Below are 20741 nucleotides of genomic sequence, written 5' to 3'. Positions count from 1 at the left end.
GTGCCAGGTTTCTACAAATTCTCCTGGGATCATCTTCCTTTAGTTCTCTTCTCCTCTGCATACCCTGCTTTCCTTCAAGTTGACAGATGAGGGCTTTCTTTATAAGCTTCCTGATGTGGGGATGTTTTCTTTTCCTTGCAAGGGCAGACGGACCATCTGCCACTTTTTTTTGTTGTAACATCAATGCCTGTTTTAAAGAAAATTTTATTTTCTTAACATGTGTGACAAGCATCCCCATGCTAACCCATATTAACTTTTTACCCAATATTAGAGCCTCATGATCAGTTCCCAAGAAGGAGTTGTTGAGGGTTTGTTTTAATTCTTATTTGTTCTATCCACAAAATACTATGTGAGACAGCATGCATTTTTGCCCATTCCTTCAGAAAACAACATGTTTTCATGAACAGGTATTAGCTAGTAATCATCATGATGACAGCATCTACCCCAAACGTCCTGAGGACATTCCATAAACCCCATATATCCTTAATAAAGTGTGTCAGTCCCCTGGGAAAGTGATATACATATCACTGGATCTAATTACTAGACTTGCATTGCTCAGATAAAAATAAATATTCACTAGAATGATAACAATACTAATTACAAGATCTGTATGCACGAAAATATTAAGATTCCTTACCACAAATATAAATGTGTGCCGATTGTTGCAAAATGACTTGTATCTAATACAAAGTTTTCATGACTTGTACATGTGAATAATACTCCATTCGTCTGATCTCCAGGCAGGGATCATAATGCACAATCAATATATAAAATTATTTCTAATGTCCTGTAGTGAAACAAGCTTACACTATCTCCCCTTCCTTGTTTCTCATCACACCTCAGCCACTATGTATATTGTGATCCAAAGTAGCTAGCTCATTCCTAATCCTGTACACAGGAGGGATGTATGAAAATCCCTTGGCACTGTACATCATGATCTGCTGATGAAAAACTTCAAGCTCAGCAGTGTTTCTGCAATTATCAAAAACATGTATCTTGTAACATGTGTTATTTGTAATCTGCTAACAGATTAATATTATTAAATAATCATTACTGTTGGTAATTTTTGCATACATAGAATCTTTACTAAAGTGTTTATTGATAGAGTGTCATGGAATTGTTTATACCTGATGTGCATGTATTATACCTGAAATTACCAAAGACTTGAGAAGGAGAGTCACTATACATGTATCATGTGCACACATCTTATGAATTCTAACTTATTCAGATCTTCAAATGGTAAATATATACAGTAATTTATTATTTAGTTGAGAATAAAAATATTTAAAGTGGTCTTCACATTTTTCTTTTAAATACCATGCAATTGTTGCAATCCTGAAATGGCATACCTGAAATTTAAGTAATACTCCACTGTTTAGGAACCTTTGGTCCAAGAGCACCTGTGCCAAGGTTTTCAGCACTTTGGCTTTCTTCTTGGGATCATCTTCATCAAGCCAAGGCTTTGTCAGCTCTTCATTCTCCAGGTAAGGTTCATGAAGACATTTATTAATGCCTTGGCCATGTGAGAGGATCTACTCATGTGTATTGGTGATGTGATTTAGGACACTCCTCAAGATACTCTGAAAGAATGCCACAATCAATACCTTAAGCTGGTCTCTTTTGTCATGGTGACCCCATATTGATAAGACAACTCGATTTATATCATAAAGTGAAAGCTACATTGCAGAACTGGCTAATAGTTAGCATAGCAGGATTCAAATTTTCCTCAGATCATTGTTCCTTCAATATTCCACATTACTATGACATTTCAAATAAATTACTTTTAATAAACTACATACCTAGAAAATTTGGTGATGAATATGTATGGATAAAAAATACATTAAAAGAAATCAGAAGATAAGGATTATGCACTGTAATTTTGATTTCATACAAAAGTATAAAATAGCAAATGTTTACATATATGTTTCAAATAAAAAGACTGAAAACTCACAAAAAATTGTCCATAGCTGCTAGCAGTCTTGCATGAAAAACCAAAACTGGTTCATGTCTTGGGACCATTGTAATAAAGCCATATTATCCATTTGTTTGGCAACCTTGAAAAGTAGGTAGATAAAATGAAGTTAAAAATGCATGAAGAGCAATCATCAAAACAGTAACAGCTTTTCAATTCCAAAAGTTTTATAACAGTAAAGAGTGAAAACCAACAAGTCATTTAATTCCCAAGAATAAAAAATGAAATTTAAAAAGAACTTACAGTATTGTAAATTAAATCCTAAATAAGTTATATCACCAGTCCTAATGAATAAAGTTCTAATAAACTGCCAGTGGTTTCCAAAAACAAACTTCAACTGTTATCTCAGTATTTTGTTTTTAAATTAAATATGTCTTATGTGCATTCATCATGAGCTAAGTGGATAAATGGGAAGAAGGTGTTAGCAAGAACTGCATGTGGGACATAGATACATGTATAAATGGGAAACGGCATAAAGAAAGCATATGAGGCATGTAGACACAATTTCAATATACAATCACTGGTCCTCTAAGTATTAAGTGGGGGGAAAAAACCAGTATACCGGAACTTTTTTGCATAACCAAAACAATGACAGTTCAAATTATGCCTTTTTCTATGCATCAAGTGGCACAGTTGAAATACCCAACCCCACTTCTGAGAAAGCAAAATTCAAGTTTTTTTTTATAACTCAAACTAAGAAAAGCATGAAGTGGGAACTCAACCTGCTGGCAGTTATAATAATGTCCTTTATCAGCATTGCATTTGTTACATCATTGTTTTCAGCACAATGACAATTGTAAGACAACCCCCACCCATGCACAAAAAAAAATCTGCAAGAAATTTGTCATTTTCACCTTCCTGATTCGATAGCAAATACTTCAGATACTGAAGGTGTCTTCATTCTCTCAGTATGTTGCAAAAGCACTTGGCCAGGTGTTGATGTGAAGCATGAAAATGTACTGGCAATCAGTTCTGTATGCTTGGGTTTATCTTTTGCTATATTCTTTGTAACTTAAAATATGAATTAAATATTCATTTGTATTATAAGTTATGCTTTAAATCTGTTTCTTTGTGCACTGTGTTAAACACTTAGAACTGAAATACTTCTTTTAAGCAAGAATACATAATAATAGATCTAAAAAAAATTCACATCAATAAAACTAACTTGACTGCAGCTCAAAACTTTAACTGATAACAATCTGCCAGCCATATATTCTGGTAGCACTACAACATCCTTACCTATCATGACTAGAGATCCTTTTGTAACTGTAGTCAATACAGTGCTTTATAATAGATTTACTAGTAGTTGAAAGATATACCATAAAATCTTATTATTTGTTCCATCACGTTTACATGATAAGGTTATTAAACTTTTATGCAAGTAATGTGCATGTCACATTAACCTAAGGTGTGTGTGTGAGGGGGGGGGGGGTAGATATGATATAAATAATGATAACGCTTGTAAATGTATCTAAGTTCCCTCGCCGAATTTTAAAAAAAAAACCTGTCTCACGAAGATAATTGACAGGTGTACAAAATGACCTTTATGAGCAAGCTGTTATAAAAAATAAATAATATATTCCAACCCAACATACAATACACACAATGCAATAACCGAGTGTAATATTGATCAGCCGATCACATCTATTTTTGGCATATCACAAAGCAAGTCCTTGTGCAAACATTGTATTAATAAAACAGTGTGGTTTCAAACATACAGCAGGAACAAGATATTGAAAAATGGAGAACACTTATACATAGACATCACAGTCACTTGATTCTGGGGAAACTAATGTGTATCACCATATAACACAGACATTAGCTTACCTGTCCAACAACAACTTCGCCATTTCAGTGCCTGATGCCAGTCCTAACTCTTACATCAATGCTCTCCATCGAACAAACTGGTCCCCAAGACGAATCCTTGATAAGTCCAGTTCGGTTTCTCAGACAGTGTTTCGACGTTTCTTCTCGGAAAGCGACAAGCGCGGGCGACCTTTACGTTTTTGACTCTCACGTGTATCCGCCATTTTTGTTTATAGTAGATATTTAAATTACAACCACGTGACTCATAACCCGCCCACTGGACGAAGATGACGTATACGTTTTTGTGGTCACGTGAGGCTTCCGTAACAGTTCGTGACCTACTAGTTTCAATTAAAGCGGGCCCCCACAAAAATTCATTTTCTCTCGTTTATTTATCAATTGCCCAATTTAATCTTCTCAAACTCTAGGTTATTTTGAATTATTTCAGCTTATAAGTCGACACATTTCACTAGTTACATGATCTGTAACATTCACAAAATTACTGTTCAAGGTAATCATGTGTCTAAAATATTTAAAAAAATTATCAGGTTTACTGTTCAAATAATAATAATAATAATAATAATAATAAGCTTGCATTATTTGATCGAAATATGAAAAGTCTAAAGATTCGGTACATTTTTACCTGTGTGATTGAAATCGAGCGATTTACTTCTTCCATGATTATCAATTTAAGTAAGAGGAGAAATTGAAAACAAAGATTCATTTACACAATGAGATGTAACTTCGACAGATATTTGTAACAAATAACTGAAATCCTAAAGTACGAGTGGACGTGAACAAATAAGAAAAGTAACAAAGAATGTTAACTATCACTCAGAAAGATAAAAAATATGAAACTAAAAAAGAATGAACGAAAGATGCATAGCAGGAGCACACCAATCATACTGCGTTTGAGAATAAAGAAATTCTAGGAATGAAAATGCTGGAAAACTGAATCATTTAAACAAAAGAAACAAAGTCATCTATATATGTTAGCATGTACTTATGACATTTAAGTCTGCAACACAACACACTGCAATATTGGGATTACAGACGCATCACCCCTGACTTAAAACGTCTAGCGATGTAACGGTGGTTTCTAAGATTGTATTTTATTGATACCGAAGTCGTCAGTTTACCTAATAAAACGGATGTTTACATAACGAGTACAGTTAAGTCTTTGATATGGAACGCCAAATCTCTCTTACTACATTATATAATAAGCATTTCCTCTTATATCTTGTTTAGCTGATGGTGTGCAATTTATGCTGTACCAGTATGTTCAGTTTTATTACAAGATGCCCACGTTTGATTATTTGATGTGCACTTTGAAAAATATGATACGCTATTGTTATTATGTGCTGTGCGTTTTTGATTATATGATTTGCATATCTAATTATGTCTGGTGCGTTTTAAATTATATGCTGTATATTTCTTTGTTTATACATGATGTGGTGAAATAATTATTTGATGTGCTGTACAAGCTTTATTATCTCATGTACATCTTTTTTTATATGTTGCACAAACTTCGTAATGAAGAAGATCAAATTTAAGTCCTCGAGAGAGAGAGAGAGAGAGAGAATTTACTACGGCACCGGTTCGGAAGGAAAATGGAGGGTTTAATACGATGTAGCAATTAGTCTAAACTTCTCTAGCTCAAAATTTCACTGCAAATAGAAGACAGTCAGAAAACTGTAAAGGCCTGTCTGACTCAGAACTCATAAGGCTCGGTATTCACACGACAGGTGAAAGAATTTCGACTCGGAGTAAACGTTAAAACAAGTCAGCATCCATCGCATTTCAGTTTCAACGCGCTGTACGGTATCAGTCAAGGCCAGGGGTTGTAACTTATAAGTGTGTATTCAGTCTAGTTAACGCTACATCGGCGAGAAGTGGGGTTATTTAGATGTTATAGAAGTAGGCCAACTCCAGTTCAGCCATACTTTTTATCCATTTTCCTTCAAGCCGACCTGAAATTAAACTATTTCCTTCAGATGGCAGTCTGTTGACTTCACCGCCAAGTACAACACAAACAACAGCGAGAACCTAATTGTATGGTTAGAGTAATAGGACAGATAATGTTCGCTGCTGCAAGGTAGTTAAGATTTTTTTTTTTAAAGTATCTTGATGTACACTGTTAAGCAATTTGCGAAAATAGCCCATAATATCAAACGAATCTCCTGGTAGTGACGTTAAACAGCCGCTAGGTGATTTTCACAACCCAGTTATGGTTCATGAAGCAAAGGCGACCACACTTCAATGCAGTTTTGTTAGGGCGGTTTATGGTTTAATCACATTCAAATAATTCCAAAAATTCCAAAATTTAGCTTGAAATGACACTGAACCTGATGTAATCCATAACTAAGTATTGTGGAAAGCTGGAAAACTGCAGGGCTAGAAAAAATATTTAAGTTGTCTATTTGTCGTACAAGGCAGATGACATGGAATTTATACTTGACTTGCATACATTTTACTCATCCTACAGTGTACATTTTGTTACTACAAATACTCCAACAGTTACAGGTCAGATAAAGTCAACTGCAGGCTCCACACAGTCTTAACCATATATGCCTTACAATAAATTTAGCTTGAGAAACTATTGTCAATAGTGCGTGTTTTATCGGTTTTAGTCAGTTGTACTATGGCCATTAAAGTAGGTAGAGCCTTTGTGTCTGTTAATTGTGAGGATTATTGTGTTTAGTGACCACAACCCCCATACTTTCATCGGCAAGATGGAAAATAAAATCAAAGACTCGGGCACATCAAGGGAATAGATAATTTAATAACAGATGCACTTTCTCGTGGATAGAAATGTAATATTTCATGTACACTGTGTATAATTCATAAGAGTTCTTATGTTTTTCTTTAACTTCATGTACAATTAATCTATGGTAAAAATAAAGCTTTATCATAAAAATCTTTCTTTTTCTTTATGGGAGGAAGTATTACGCATATCTGATTTAATTCATATTTCTTTTAATGTTATTGTTTGTTTGTTAGGTTGAAAAATTTATTTTTATTGTACATTCTGTTGTAATATAATCTTGTTTACGTGATTTGGAAAAATTTTCAGAAAATAGTCTGACCTTGACTGATTCATTTGAAAACACATAAAGCTGACCTAGTTCCCGACCTTAATTCAAAATTAGAAACAGTCACGTGAACAAGTTCTTTTTTATTTAATTTCATTGTGGGAATAATAAGGATGAGATCGATGCGTGACCCTCGACTTATAAATAGTTTTAGTGAAGTAAACAACTTTTTTTATTCTCGGAGTAAAATGATTGGTTTTTATCTAGGGCATACTGGGGCTGCGTTATTTTTTTTATATGTAAACATGATCACGTGACCCTCTATTTCGCAATTCAGGCATTTCCGAAATTGCGCATTATTTAGTTTTAATAGTGATGCTTAGAGAAAGATCTCTCAGTCTGAGCTTAAAACACTTGATGTCAAGGTGTTCTTTTGTTGTGTCAGTTTGGAGTTATTTTAATGTTTATTCGAATTATTTACATTCTAAAAGATTAATTCGTTTCTCTGGAAATATTTTGAGTGCTCATACAGAATTCATGAATAAAGACATTTCTTAATAGCTATATTCAGATTTTCGACACTGGAGTGTTATTTCTTGTGTTTGTTCAAGGTACTGTAGACAACAACACTGTACCGAATAAAGCATACGTCATCGCCTTCCATCTTGGATTCTTCGTTGCGACTCGAACTAGAATTCATTAGAACATTTAATTATTAGGATTTCAAAAACAATATTCTTGGATTCTTCCTGGATTATTTTTTAATTTGATTCTTAAAACCGTAAGTTCTTATTTTTTTTCATTTTTTTTTTTTTCATTTTTGCAGAGTTTTTCCAGGGAAATAAATTATTTATTAAATTTTTCAAAGCTTATTGTTTTCAATCGTACTTTTGTTACTGTTTATTCAAGCCTAAAGACGTAACACGACAAAATCTGTATCAAATAAATACGGTTGCCTGCGATTACATACTTTACTTTTCTTGTTTGCCCCCGGGTTATATCATCTCTGTATGATTTCTTAATGCACTTACATGAAATGAAAAAGTCACTGAATTTTACCTGAATTCAGCGAAAGCAATTTTCTGATATATTTGGAAGACGTTATTTTACAGTTTCCTAATATAATTATCAATTTATTTTTAATTGAACATTTGAACTAATTATCGATTATTCCAACTCGTCTGCAACTCCGGCTCACCCACCCTCTGCAGCCAGGCCTCTCCAACTCACTATATGATCTCTCCAGCTCGGATTCTTAAATTCACCCTGCGATGTTTCTTCTCTAGCTCACCCTACAATCTCTTCTGCTCTCCCCACAATTTCACCAACTCACCTTACGAATTTTCCGGTACGCTCTGCAATCTCTACAGCTCAAGCTACTTTCGCTCCAGCCCATCCATTTTGAACGATCTGGTGAGCCATATTCATTATCTTGTAGTACGAGGATATCTAATAAGCAAAACTATTGAAGAGTCCTAGTGATGATAATCATATAATGTCATTTGGAATATAAGCTTTGTAATTAAACTATTATCCCTTTCACGCACCATGTAGTATGGTAACTTGACTCGTCGTTCCGATCCTAACCTAGAGGAAAGGATTACATAAACTCACTGTGGACAAGATATATTATTTCTTTTATGCTTTTATCAAAACCAGTGATTATTTTTTAACTAGGTAATGCTAAATCGGTCGTTTATAAAATGATGCAATATATGTGAAAATGGGCTACTTTTGTTTTTCAATTATTGGCCATAATTCATCGCTGACCTTCATAGTTCCCATATATTTTGCCGTCCACAGCTCTAAATATCAACAACTTTCCTAATCATACACATCGATTTCGCAGTAAACGTCACAAAGCCTGCAACATAGTATCTGGCTAATGAAGCTTTGATAGAGTCTGAGATGTCCCGAATGCCTGTTGCAGGGTTGTCTACCTTACCATTGAATAATTTAGTATGAGATGTCGTTACAAGTGTCGATTTGTATTTTAAATAATTAGTCCGACTTATCTTAACAAATGGTTCGAGTTGTCCTTTATCACAGATTATGGAGTCTACATAAATAGGGGCTTGGTTAGAATTGTAACTTTGCCGAATTGTCTTTGGCCTGAACTATCTTATTTCCGCAAATTGCCCTCCCTCTCTCTCTCTCTCTCTCTCTCTGCTTTTGATCTAGAGTTTCAATCGTTATCTTCCCTTATTTTCAACAGCTAATATTGGTTCGCCGGCTTACATATCCAGAAGTTACACTGACTATTTCCCAAAAATGTCCGCCATTGTTTTCAAATAGTGACATGGTGATTGGATACATAGTTGATGTCACATCTTTTCTGATAACGCCCTTTGCTTGCAAATTCACACAACGTAGAATTAAAAGTGGCGTACCTCAGAGTTATGGAGGAGCATTTTGAACTGTTTGAAGAAGTACCAAGTCTCGTGTTCTCCGTCCACAGCCAGGTCAGCATACTTGTTCTCGGCCTCATAACCGAAGGAATGAAATTCTTGCTTTGGTGTCAGCAGGATACATGTCGGGGTCTTAAGCGATATCAGCTGTGTAGATCCCGCCACCCAAGCCTGGTTAGCGTGCACAGTCATTGGCTCGTTCTTGAAGGAAAATGCATATCCACTGTAGGTGGTCCCAAAGTCCAATGCAGCGACAAGAAGTCTCTCGCATTCTGATTTCATTGCCATCTTATTTCGGTCGTTTCGGATCTGAGAGAGATATTTATATATGTGACTAACTGAATATTATTATTATTATTATTATTATTATTATTATTATTATTATTATATATATATATATATATATATATATATATATATATATATATATATATATATATATATATATATATATATATATATATATATATATGAATGAATGAAAGTTCAGCTATTTCATTCATTCTGCATCCACAGAGCAGAGAATTTCTGTAGTCGAAATCAGAGTATAAACCTAAGAGTTAATGCATAACAACCAAATACACAACTGAATATTGCCCCTGAACATCAGATCGAAATGGGCACATTTCAAAACAAGAATTGTAATGTGACAATATATTTTATAATTGTAAGCAATTAATAATTTTTTTAAACTTATAATATGTAAGTAAATCTAAAGAATATATATTTTAGGTTATTCAAAATATACGAATCAAAATGTGTTATACATACATACATACATATGAATGTGACTGGGAAAGACCAAATTAGTGATTTGCAAATAAAATGAGAAGCAAATTCATTATTTACATTATTATTGAAACACGTTTAATCGAGGAAGCGTTTCAAGTTTTGGGGCTACTGTTTCGGCAAAGAATCGCCATATAACTGTTAAGAAATATATCTTTGGAGATTAATTAGTTGATTTTCAAATTAGGTGATACATTTCTTAGATTCTGGTAACGACACAAAGGTCGCGTTATAGTATCTAATTACGATAACGATTCATATATGGGTACATTTCGTTTATGTGTGGCAAAGAAATCTAATGTACATACGTTGTTTCTTCGTGCATTTCCTAATTTTTGTTTTGCTTTGTTTCCTTTTTTGACTTGAAGATAACATTTAATTCTATTTTTCTTCATAAAGGCAGACCAAAATCTTTCTCTAAATTGAGGAACTTTTAATGACACCTATTAGATTACGACTTCTTCCACGTATGTCCGGATATTGATTTGGCATGTTTAATATTCAGCCAAAGTATAATATATACCTAAAATAAATAAACTAGAGAAATGTATAATGAGACAGAAAAGTCCAACCAAAGATATGTGTATTTTTGTAAGAAATATCAATTGTCTGATTCATTCCTGGTTGTATTTAACATGCATTTGCTGTATTTGCTATCATCAGTTTCACCGTGTGATTTTAGTACGCTGATTGTGACATAGATCCATATTGCTTGTGGAATCGGGTATTATATACTCGAAATACATGTTTTACAGATTTCATTTAATTTATGACTTTCCCTGAGCCTTGAAGAAAGTTAAACCCTGGACCATAACACATTAGCCTACCCTTTTCAAAGACAACTTTCCTGGAATTCAAGGGCGATAGACTTACTTGCTAAATCGGCGATTTAATGATGTTAACATTAAATGCCATAAATTTCCCAAACTATAAAATAAAACTAAACTATAAAACTAAATTGATATTTTTTCTAAAATGATTTCCATCGCAAACAGTAAATGTCGTTTTAGCGCAAAGTAATGCTGAAACCAATAAAATCATTAAGATTATTGCTATCCGTTTAAGGTGATAAAGTTTATATATTTTTAATGGATGCTTCGGAATTTGCTTCTAATTTTGTAGACATTCGACCTCTGTCACATAACGCCATGTTATCAGATAGAATAGTCTATTTCAAATTGGCTGTTTCATAATTGGACAGACAAACTGCTTTTATTAATATGCTGCATCCACTGAAGGATGTGTAAAGTTCGAGTTCTTATAATAGGGCAGGTTATGAATTCGCCTTGTTGCTATACATAGAATTGACCCACAAGACCTGACGTGCAATGCCATATTGCTTACGGACAAAGCGATCAAAACTGGAGTGTGCACATTGATGCCTACGTTGGACTATGCTGATCTGCTCATATCAAAGTATTAACAATTGCACTTACTTGAATGGAAGGGAATATCGCTCCAATCGTCTTGAGTTAACTCGTCCTATTAAAACTTAGCAACCATATTGCAAACTTTGTCAGTAGGGTTAAAAACACTTCCCACGGGAGGGGGGAGCTATTTTTAGGCAAGATGTCATTACATTGGTGTCACATCCGCCTAATTCTTAAGCAGCCCTGTTCTGTGAAATTTGTGTTCTTGTCGGACGCAGATTCAAGTGCAAACGTAGTTATAATAATAGTCTCGTGCAGTAATTTCTTATGAAATAATAAAATGTGCAACACATCATGTTCATGTGTGCGTTTGCGTAATGTATATCACTGTATTCGTACTTGACCGTGCCTCATGTACCGTGCGTCTTGGTCATTATAGTTTAGCTGGGGGTGTGGGTGGAACAGAGTAGTAGAACTTGACGGAATTTCGTGTAACCCGAATGCTGCTGCAGATAGTGATGTTGCCTTGTAGGATGGAAGGCATTGTTTCCCTCGCAACGAGGAACCACAATTTCGGGACCAACGGGTCTTTGGGGAATAAGGAGACTTTCCTAATGAATATCGATCGTATATGAAAGTTAAAAATTCTCAATGAATTTTCTAATTATAATTATTCTATACATGTTTCTGTCTGAAAATATGTACATGCATCTGCCATTTAGCCATGCCTTTGCCGTGATGAAAACTAGTCTTTCTTTGATATCAGTAAAAAGTCAAGCAATAAATTTAGTTAGTTGGAGTCTTGTGACTTTATTTCCCTGGGGGAAGGAATTGGTGCCTCAACCCCAGGCATTTATGTGTTCAAAGAACACTGTTTGATTTGGTCATCAGATCGTGGGACTAATTAGTCCCTAACGACCTGAATGTAGGGCCATCATAAGTGGGAATGAACCCAACACGCACTCATGACTGAAAAGTTGGAATTCAGTTGCGATTGAACGCACCAGGTGTCAACCCAAGCAGTATGTAATGTTCGCTACGATTGGTCGGCAGCGATGACGTCACATTAGGACACCTGGTTTTTGACAGGTGGAAATGGTCCCACATTCCGTCAATGGTACGATGTCCGAGTGAGGTCAGGAAGAAGGGTCTCGGAAAGCCAGCAATGGATATTGTGTACTCCCAAAAAACGTCAGCCCATACTTATTTCAAATCGAGTCCAGTTATGTAAATGGACAAAGATATACCAACAATGTGTAAGCCACCTGTGCAATTATTCAAATGTATTGAGTTAGAAATTTTGAAAAATGATTCATTCAAGAGTTGGAATTTAGTGTACTAATTAAATATCAATCACTAAAGTCGAAATGACTTAAAACTAGTTTGTATCACGCATAAGTAGAAATAAGAGAATACAATTTTGATATTATGACGGTCCTGCTTCTTGCCTGTCCACTGCCCGAATGAATGAAATGAATGAATGAAGGTAGCCAGACTGGCGCTCCCTTTATAATTGTCAAGCATGGACGTGAAGTAAAACATCCCCTTGATACCAAAATGTACAAGATCCATATGATCACCACAAAAACATGGAACGCGCGGACCTAAAACAGTCACTCACTTTTTAAATGCAAACAATAACTACAAACAAAAACACAGGCAATATTTTGAAAACCTACCGACACGAATTGCTTATAGACACGCTTCTATTTTTTTTAAACCTTACTAACATACATTTGGCAAATGAACTAGTATGTCTTTTCTAGATTATTGGGGTAGCCTGAAAATGGCTGGTTTTGTGGACGGGGAGATATGGCAATATTTTATCGTCTAAGATTGCGTCTCCGTCTGGCGGAAGGCTTTCCCACGGGATAGGGCCTGCTTCTTCGGAAAGAGAAGGAGAACTCTTTCGTGTCTACACGGCAGTCAACAAAACGTCTGTCTGGTTCCTGATGTTGCTGCTGATATCTCTGCTTTTAAAGTCTGTACTTCTTCGTCTATTCTTCTTTCTCCTTCTTGATTTCCTCTCTAAAGAGCTCATCTATTAGGTTTTGGTCACTTTGAACATTTTGACATTCCCTATCCCTTCAGGTTTGGGTATCAGACTTTGCCTGATACGATGTAAATTCACGTAAGCTTCGTTCAGCTTGGTTAGTCTTGAACACATCTTAGGAGGATAAGTCAACAATGGATAGTCAGACTGGAGACTATCCCGCTTTATATGGCTCAAGCGCGGACGCAATAAAAAACATCCCTATAATGTTTAGAGTCGGAACGGTATGATTGTTGATTTGAGGGAGAGGGATAGAGAGAAGTTAAAGAGAATGTATAATGATATAAACTGAACACAAACGATAAGCGCATTTTTTGAAAACAACATATTTTATTCAAACAACAAATAATCAACAATTAACCATTAAACATTTTTAAAACAATATTTTTCAAATAACAAACTATTTTGACAAGGTTGACAACGTTGTGAAGTTAAGCTAGACTTCCACTGATGGAAGTCATTGGGCCATTGACGTATACTACATTTCCTAGCTCAAGACATGAGATAGCCATAATGGTCACAAAACCATCTATCTACTTGGTCATCGTTTCTGGAAGAGTAAGGATCAATATAAGTCACTAAATATTCTAAAGAATATCCAAGACTGCGTTGACGAAGAAACTACACACAATATTGTCCACACACTATGGAATCTATGCCTTGTAATTTCTCATCATTGAATCGTGTCGTCTGGGCATTTCTTCTCATAAAATTGATGATGTCGTCTTCCAATGGTGGCAATCCATTCGAATCAAAATAATCCATGAAATCATCACGGGAAAAGGAAACGGCTACCCAGTGGGTTCCTGGGAGATTACTGTCGTCCATGTCGATGATATTAGCTTGATGGTCTTGAGGTTTGCGATGAGGCGGATAATCTTTAGCACACACAATAGGATTCCAAGAAGCAGTATACGAACTGTGGTTCAAAAGGTAATAAAGTTCCCAGGTATCCATTTTTTGTTGTTTTGTTTTTCTGTTTTTTTTTCTTCTTCTCACAGGTAATGATAAGTCATCAATTCAATCTGAACTATTTGCTTGACAATGTCTGACAATAAACCGTTTTTTCGCTTCGGCTATGCACTCTGAGCCAAGAGAGCATCGGTACTATGGATCCCTAGAGCATCATTGGAGAAGAGGAATGATCACGCAGATCTTTATACCAAACGATGAAACACTGTTTCTTCTAGAATGACTTCTCTCAAACTCTTGATTTCCATGGTATTATCGAATTCGGCATGCAAAATGACGTTCACCGTGTTATTTGGGGGTAGAGGATTTGCAAACTGAAGTCCCACACGAATCTGGCCGGATTTTATAAGGTGGAAATGCCCTTGTCTCTGCCTTGGTCTGGAGTGAAATCAAAAGCCCACAGAACATAAGCTCCTGCATAATCCTCGTATGTAATACCGTGGCTGGTCTTAGATCCTAACTTCGTACAGGGACAAGTACGATCTCAAGTAATTCTTGTCAACAAACTTAGGTTCGAAGGGTATGGTACACAGCGTCTAGCCATCGCGACAGACTTCTATCTTGGCCACGTTGTAATGCTTAAACTTGAAAGGATTTTCATTGTGAAGTCCGTTAAGGCTGAATTCTTGACGATTCCAATGATCAAACGCTTGGGCAATTGTCCTTGGAACAGATGATCTTCGATCATTGTGAATTTCAGCGAGATTGGTGAAAGTTTTTACTTCCACGCTTCGTATCAGATATTTGGCGGTCGTTCTGTTCAAAGTGTGACTGATGTCGTTTCCCACTTTAGGTAACACTTCCATACGACCAACGCAGAGCCTGGCTTCTTGGATGATGGTTTTGTATTCGTTGCCATGGGCCATCAAATAGAAAGCGGCACTGCTATGATTCAGTCTCAGGCGGATATCCACCCCATCGAGCAACTACATTTCCTGCAACAACGTGTCTAAGTGCAAACGATGCAATTGTTCTAAACTACGTCCTTGCAGGATTTTCTTTCAACGGTAATTAAAGCTCACATGGGGATCGTCATCGGCTGTAAGGACGATGTCGTTAAACGTGTTCTCACCCGTTGTGTCAGGGTTCCATACCACGGAAACATCCAGATGAGTGTTTTTGGTCTCTTTTCCGTATGTCAAGAGACTTTCCAGGTACGCTCGGTATGCGTAAGTATCCATCCTACTGCAGACGAGTTTGTTATTCAAGTAAAAATCCACTTCACTGAACAAGAAATGCTCCTGGAGCGTTGTTGTCCGTTTTGATCACTTTGAATTTCAAATACAAGTAACTGCTATTCATATCGATACAATCTTCGGCACGTCCTGATGTGAGCTGAATCCGTCAGAAATTCTACCCACTGGGATTACTGCATCGTCATCATGGTGGGTGGCATGGCAAATAGATCCAGTTCCTACTTGGAACAGGTGCAAGACTCTACGTGCATCATTTTCTTCTTTCTTTCTTTTTCTCTCTGTGATATTTTTAATAATCAAAAACGTTTAAGTGTCGAATGGTTCTTCTTTTCATAGTCTTTCTAGCTTTATTAGTGTGAAGTCCTTTAAAAGCGTGTTTTCGTTGTCTCTTTCTGAATTGTCGTTGCTGTGGCGTCAGGGAAGCAGGAATGCCTGACTCGGCAGTGTCCAGGGCAATTATAGAAGTTTCGCATCGGCCCAAAATGTCTTTGCCCGTTTTCAGCAAGACATTTTTACCTGCTCTCAGGAAAGCTTCTTTGGGGTTTTGTTTGTCGATGATGAAATTTTGGAGAAATTCTTAGCCGTGCGTCAATGCGGCATCTTTCAAATCGTGTAATCCTCGTGTCATCATCGGTTTTAACACCGCGCCGAACGAAAGGCCAGTTTTAACATATCTCCTAAACCATGTCCTCGAGCGACGCCTCGGTACACTGTATACATGACTTACCAGTCGTCAGAGAATCGTTTTCGAAAATGGAGTTTCACCGTGACTTTCCCGTTGGTGAATGGAATATTTTGTCCCAGTTCTCCTTTTATACCAATGTGATAGGTGTTTCTACCTTTCTCGTCAGCGTTCGTGGCTGAATCCACTTTGAAAGGAATGACACGCTGTAACGGTACGGAGGTGATTCCCAACACGTTTTACTCCACCACATGGGAATACACATAAATCAAACTCAGTCCTTGGTTCAGTTCTACCGGGGAACGAGATAACTTGGTAATAGAATGGTTGTCGTAAATTACTGGTAATTCGTTTTTCTTGATAACTGTCATCCTCATCTCCATGTCTCCACCCAAAACGTGAAACAAGTTCATAACAAAATAAAATGGACACCACTTTGCTCTCCGAAAATTTCATCAGTAGAAGACGAGCCACTTTATGGTACTCGATGGTGACACTTTCTTTATCCAAGGATTTTCCAAACAGTGTACTGAACCTGGTAGAAATCGTGCTCACCAACTGTTGACTGCTAAAATAATAGCCTGGAGGAATTATAATTCTATAGGTGGTCGGATTAGTTTTTGATTTATGTTTTTTATTTTCACATTTTACATTGGTATCCAAGTACTTTGCACTTGGTCGTCATGAACTTCGACCGCAAATTACTTTTGATTTGAAAAGACATTTAGGACTTGTGTAGGGTGATTAAATTCCACCAAACCACTTTCCAACGGGGTTCGAGATCTAACTGAATGGCCTGTGGTAACATGGCCGTGTAACAGTATAAATTGTTGTTGGGAAACACCTGCATGGAACTGTCACTGGGTAACGTTAAGTATAATTGGTTGTTGTTCATATGTCCACAGGTCAGCTGTCCGAGAGGTCACTGGAAGTCAGAGGAGTGTCTCCGACCAAACTGATGTTAATGCAGTGGTGACTGGCGTTGGGCACAAGACCCCCACTGTTCCCGTTGGAGGAGTATTTCAAGGAAGGATTGGGGAGAAGGTAACCGATGCAACTGCTCAGTGAAACGGTCCACAATTGTTTGTCTCCTCGGTGCAAACTCAAATTGGCAATGGCCGCACTGATGACACAATACATCACAAAGATTAGGCAGATTTGCGGTTTAGGCACACGTTCTCCACACCACACACACAAGGGTTGTTTTTGTAGATCTTGCAGAGAACAAATCGGTGAAGGAGTTTTCACTGCGGTGGTAGCTGCTGAGGCTGTGTATAAGGGCATGATGGTCACTTTTTTTAATAGTCGATGACTTGCGAAGCGTCGATCGAAGAATCAAAACTGGGAGGATATTCTTTCCAATGCACTTTGACTTCTTTGACACGGCGTTTCCTCACTTTTCGGGTTCTTCGTTCGAGAATGCTTTCGATGTTGTAGACTTCGTCTCCTTTTTCGGTCACGCGTTGTAACTCGGGCAAGTCAGACGTTCCTTTTAACACTTCTCCGCTCATGTTTTCCAGTTTATAGACGACAGGATGACGGCCACGTACTCGTTCATTGACATGAAACAATTCGGTGGTCCATTTGGGTAAGTAACCTTTGTCGAAAGTGCGTTTGGGTTTGCCAGTGCGTACCCAATCTCCTGCTGCCAACACTGCACTTTTCTTGTGGACAGCCACTGTCGTGAACGTAGCAAACAGGCGCTCAAAAACAGTCACTTCTTGTGGGGCATGTCCGATGCTTCGATAGTAAAATTGCGTGTACGATTGAACCAGGTGCGGTAAGATATCGTTGTACTTGAGAGTGTGCTGATGCGTAAAATATTTCCACATGCGTTCTTTCCAGGTGAGTTGAAAACGTTGAACGACGCTGGTTTTGGTTTCGGGATTTTTTTTTTTTTTTTTTGGTTGAAAATTTGAATGTCTTGTGTCTTTAATTCTTTTTGGAAAGCTTGGTTAAAAAATTTGGTGCTTTTGTCTGTTTGCCATTGAAGATTCAACACCCGTTTGAGGGCTTTTACAGTAACTCACTGCTCGATTTGGAAATCAATGGGACGACCCAGGCAAATTTGGAAAAGACGTCGATGACACAAAACAAATAGTTGTAGCCACGATTGTAGGTGGACAAATGAGAGACATCGGCTAAATCGGCTTGCCATTGATGATCGATGCGGTCCACTCGGGTGCGACAGCTGGAACATTGTCGTCGAATGGGTTTGTGTAAGTATACTTGGCTTGTTCTTCTAACCATCACTGCACTTGAGATAAATGAAGACTTTTCAGACGGGTTTTGGCAGCATAATACAATTTCTGTTGTTATTGCCATCGATGGTATTCCTTTCATCGTTTGTAAGGCACTAAAGTCAGTTTTCGTATTTTCATCAGTTTCCAAAGGTCATGTCTGAGATCTTTTGTCCCTAGAGCTCCCTTTCATCTTCTTAGTCCTTTTTATCTTGCCTCCATGAGTCCTAACAACATTGTTCCCAATACTTCTTTCAGCAAGGGTTCTAACAACATGGGAAAAATTCTTTTTTCTTTTTACGAATGGGTATTTATTACTTAACAATTTGGCGACGAACGTGTCGATGCTTGGCTAAGTATTCTTTCTGGTGTTCAGACTAACGTATCGTGCCTTTCAAGATGGACAGGCAACATTCACAAACAGTATCGACGACGTCTTTGGAGGATGTTTGAATGAGTTATTTTCGCATTGGTGGAGGGGCTTTGGACAGGACGGACAACACGTCCCAATGTTTGGCTAAACGAGGACGCAGTCCTTTCCTTTTATTTCCTTTAGAAGAGGGATGGCTTCTGGGGGATGACATTTTTGTTTGTTCCGGAGCTCAAAAACACTAATTCTCATTCTATATCGTAGGTATGTTTTTATACTGTAATGCGTCGCCACTGATTGTCTTAACGTCGTATCGAATTAATGACTGGCATCACACGTCGTGAAGGGCTTCGCAAGGGACTAAATCAGGACAGTTCTTGCTTGGATAAATCCAGTAAACTCTGTAACATGCCAGATCTCTCTTGAACTTTGATTTTGGGGACAAGTACTTTCCGAGCAGCTGCTACTGCAGCTAAAATCAAGGATGGTATCACCGCCGTAAGAGAAGATTTTCGAGACCCGGTTTATCATATGAACAAGAATGGGTGTCAAGTAGGGTTTGGCAGGCATCACAAACAACGGAGAAGTGGTAGAACCTGATGCTACTAGCGACGCGGTCACCATCGCTGCAGATCGTGGTTTGCGAATGTAAGGTTGCGTCCTGACCAACGTCTCTATCTTGCGGGTATAATACGTGTTCTGTGGGCTGTTCGTTTTCTGGGGACTTTTCTTTTTCTTTTTCTGTGGGATTTTCTTTTTCTGGGGCTGTAACCTAATCCTGACACCGTTGCTCGTTTTCTTCTTTTGGGTTTGTTTGGCTTTTTTGGGAGTGGCTTTTTCTTGGGGAGAACTTTGGGGGCATTATGATCCCATTGTAAGAGGTAGCGAATGATGACACCTCCTAGAGAACCGCTACCTCCAGGTTTCAAAATGATTTGCTTTGTGGTTTGAGTGTCGATGCGAGGATCGGCCAGTTGCGTAAAGGTTACTTTGTTTCTGTCAAAAGAGGGTTTGGCTTGATGAGGAATGTGAATGATGCCTTTCAGTAATTGACCTGATGTCACCGTAAACCATCTTAAGATTCCTCTGAGACCAGCTTCTAAGACACGAGCACGTATTTGTGGATTTTTTTCGCGACTGATGCCGTACAAGGCACGAATCAATTTGACGGGAAGATTAGACAGAAGAGACGTCATGTTGACGCTGTATAAGACAAACCAAACGTGTTCAAGGTTTTAATAGATTTTGTTTCTTAAGTCGACGACGGTGACGTGTACACGAGAGGCCCTCCGTCTTGACACCAATGGTGAAACAGATGGGTATGAAATCGCAAATAATCGGGGCTGGGGGTGGGTTTTAAAGAATAAATAGGCATGTTGGGTTTGTGTGGCATCGTCGTACCCATGAGTCAGCCAAGGCGTTCCTAACTGTTTGGCTAAGACATGTACAGGCAATTTATCTCTAGGACTTTTAAACAAGACTATGTAATGAGCATGGCGACTGATTGTGCGATTGGCTTTACTTTGTTGGAATGCATTTTGGGTAATGTAAATGATACTGGCATTACAATGATGCCCTTTGCGCGTAAACCACAGTTTGATTTCTTCTTCGTCTTCTCCTAACATGTCGAAGATGACCAGATGGGTTTGACTGGGGTCAGACACGATCTCGTCGTCTTCGCCAGGAATGCCTTCCACAAACACAAAAGAATCACCTTGACCTTTTCGCAAGAGGCTGTACACCGATTGCCACTCCTCTTTGGAACACAACACGATTCGTTGAGGTGGAAGATCAATCAAATGATTTTTATGTTCGATCAAACGTTTGACAAATTCGGTTTTGCCTAAATCG

At 37.5% G+C, this 20741-nt stretch overlaps 1 protein-coding gene and 1 long non-coding RNA gene across 2 annotated transcripts in view; both read right to left on the bottom strand.

Moving 5' to 3' along the window:
* Nucleotides 1–20741, bottom strand: part of LOC149780716 (heat shock 70 kDa protein 12B-like) — a 111282-nt gene that overhangs the window by 77828 nt on the left and 12713 nt on the right. The window contains exon 2 of the mRNA XM_089937766.1: nt 9201–9527. Coding sequence (XP_089793892.1) covers nt 9201–9506 — 306 coding nt within the window. The 5' untranslated portion in view covers nt 9507–9527. The remainder of the gene's footprint in view (nt 1–9200; nt 9528–20741) is intronic.
* LOC149780717 (uncharacterized) lies at nt 930–4268 on the bottom strand. Its single transcript, XR_016415124.1, has 4 exons — nt 3800–4268; nt 2827–2983; nt 1952–2054; nt 930–1580 (listed from the first exon to the last, which is right to left on the bottom strand). It is a non-coding gene; the product is annotated as an uncharacterized LOC149780717 (long non-coding RNA).

Source organism: Sinohyriopsis cumingii, chromosome 16 (assembly GCF_028554795.1).
Source record: "Sinohyriopsis cumingii isolate HCF-2022 chromosome 16, ASM2855479v2, whole genome shotgun sequence".
Taxonomy (NCBI): Eukaryota; Metazoa; Mollusca; class Bivalvia; order Unionida; family Unionidae; genus Sinohyriopsis; species Sinohyriopsis cumingii.
This window is presented reverse-complemented; position numbering and strand designations above follow the sequence as displayed.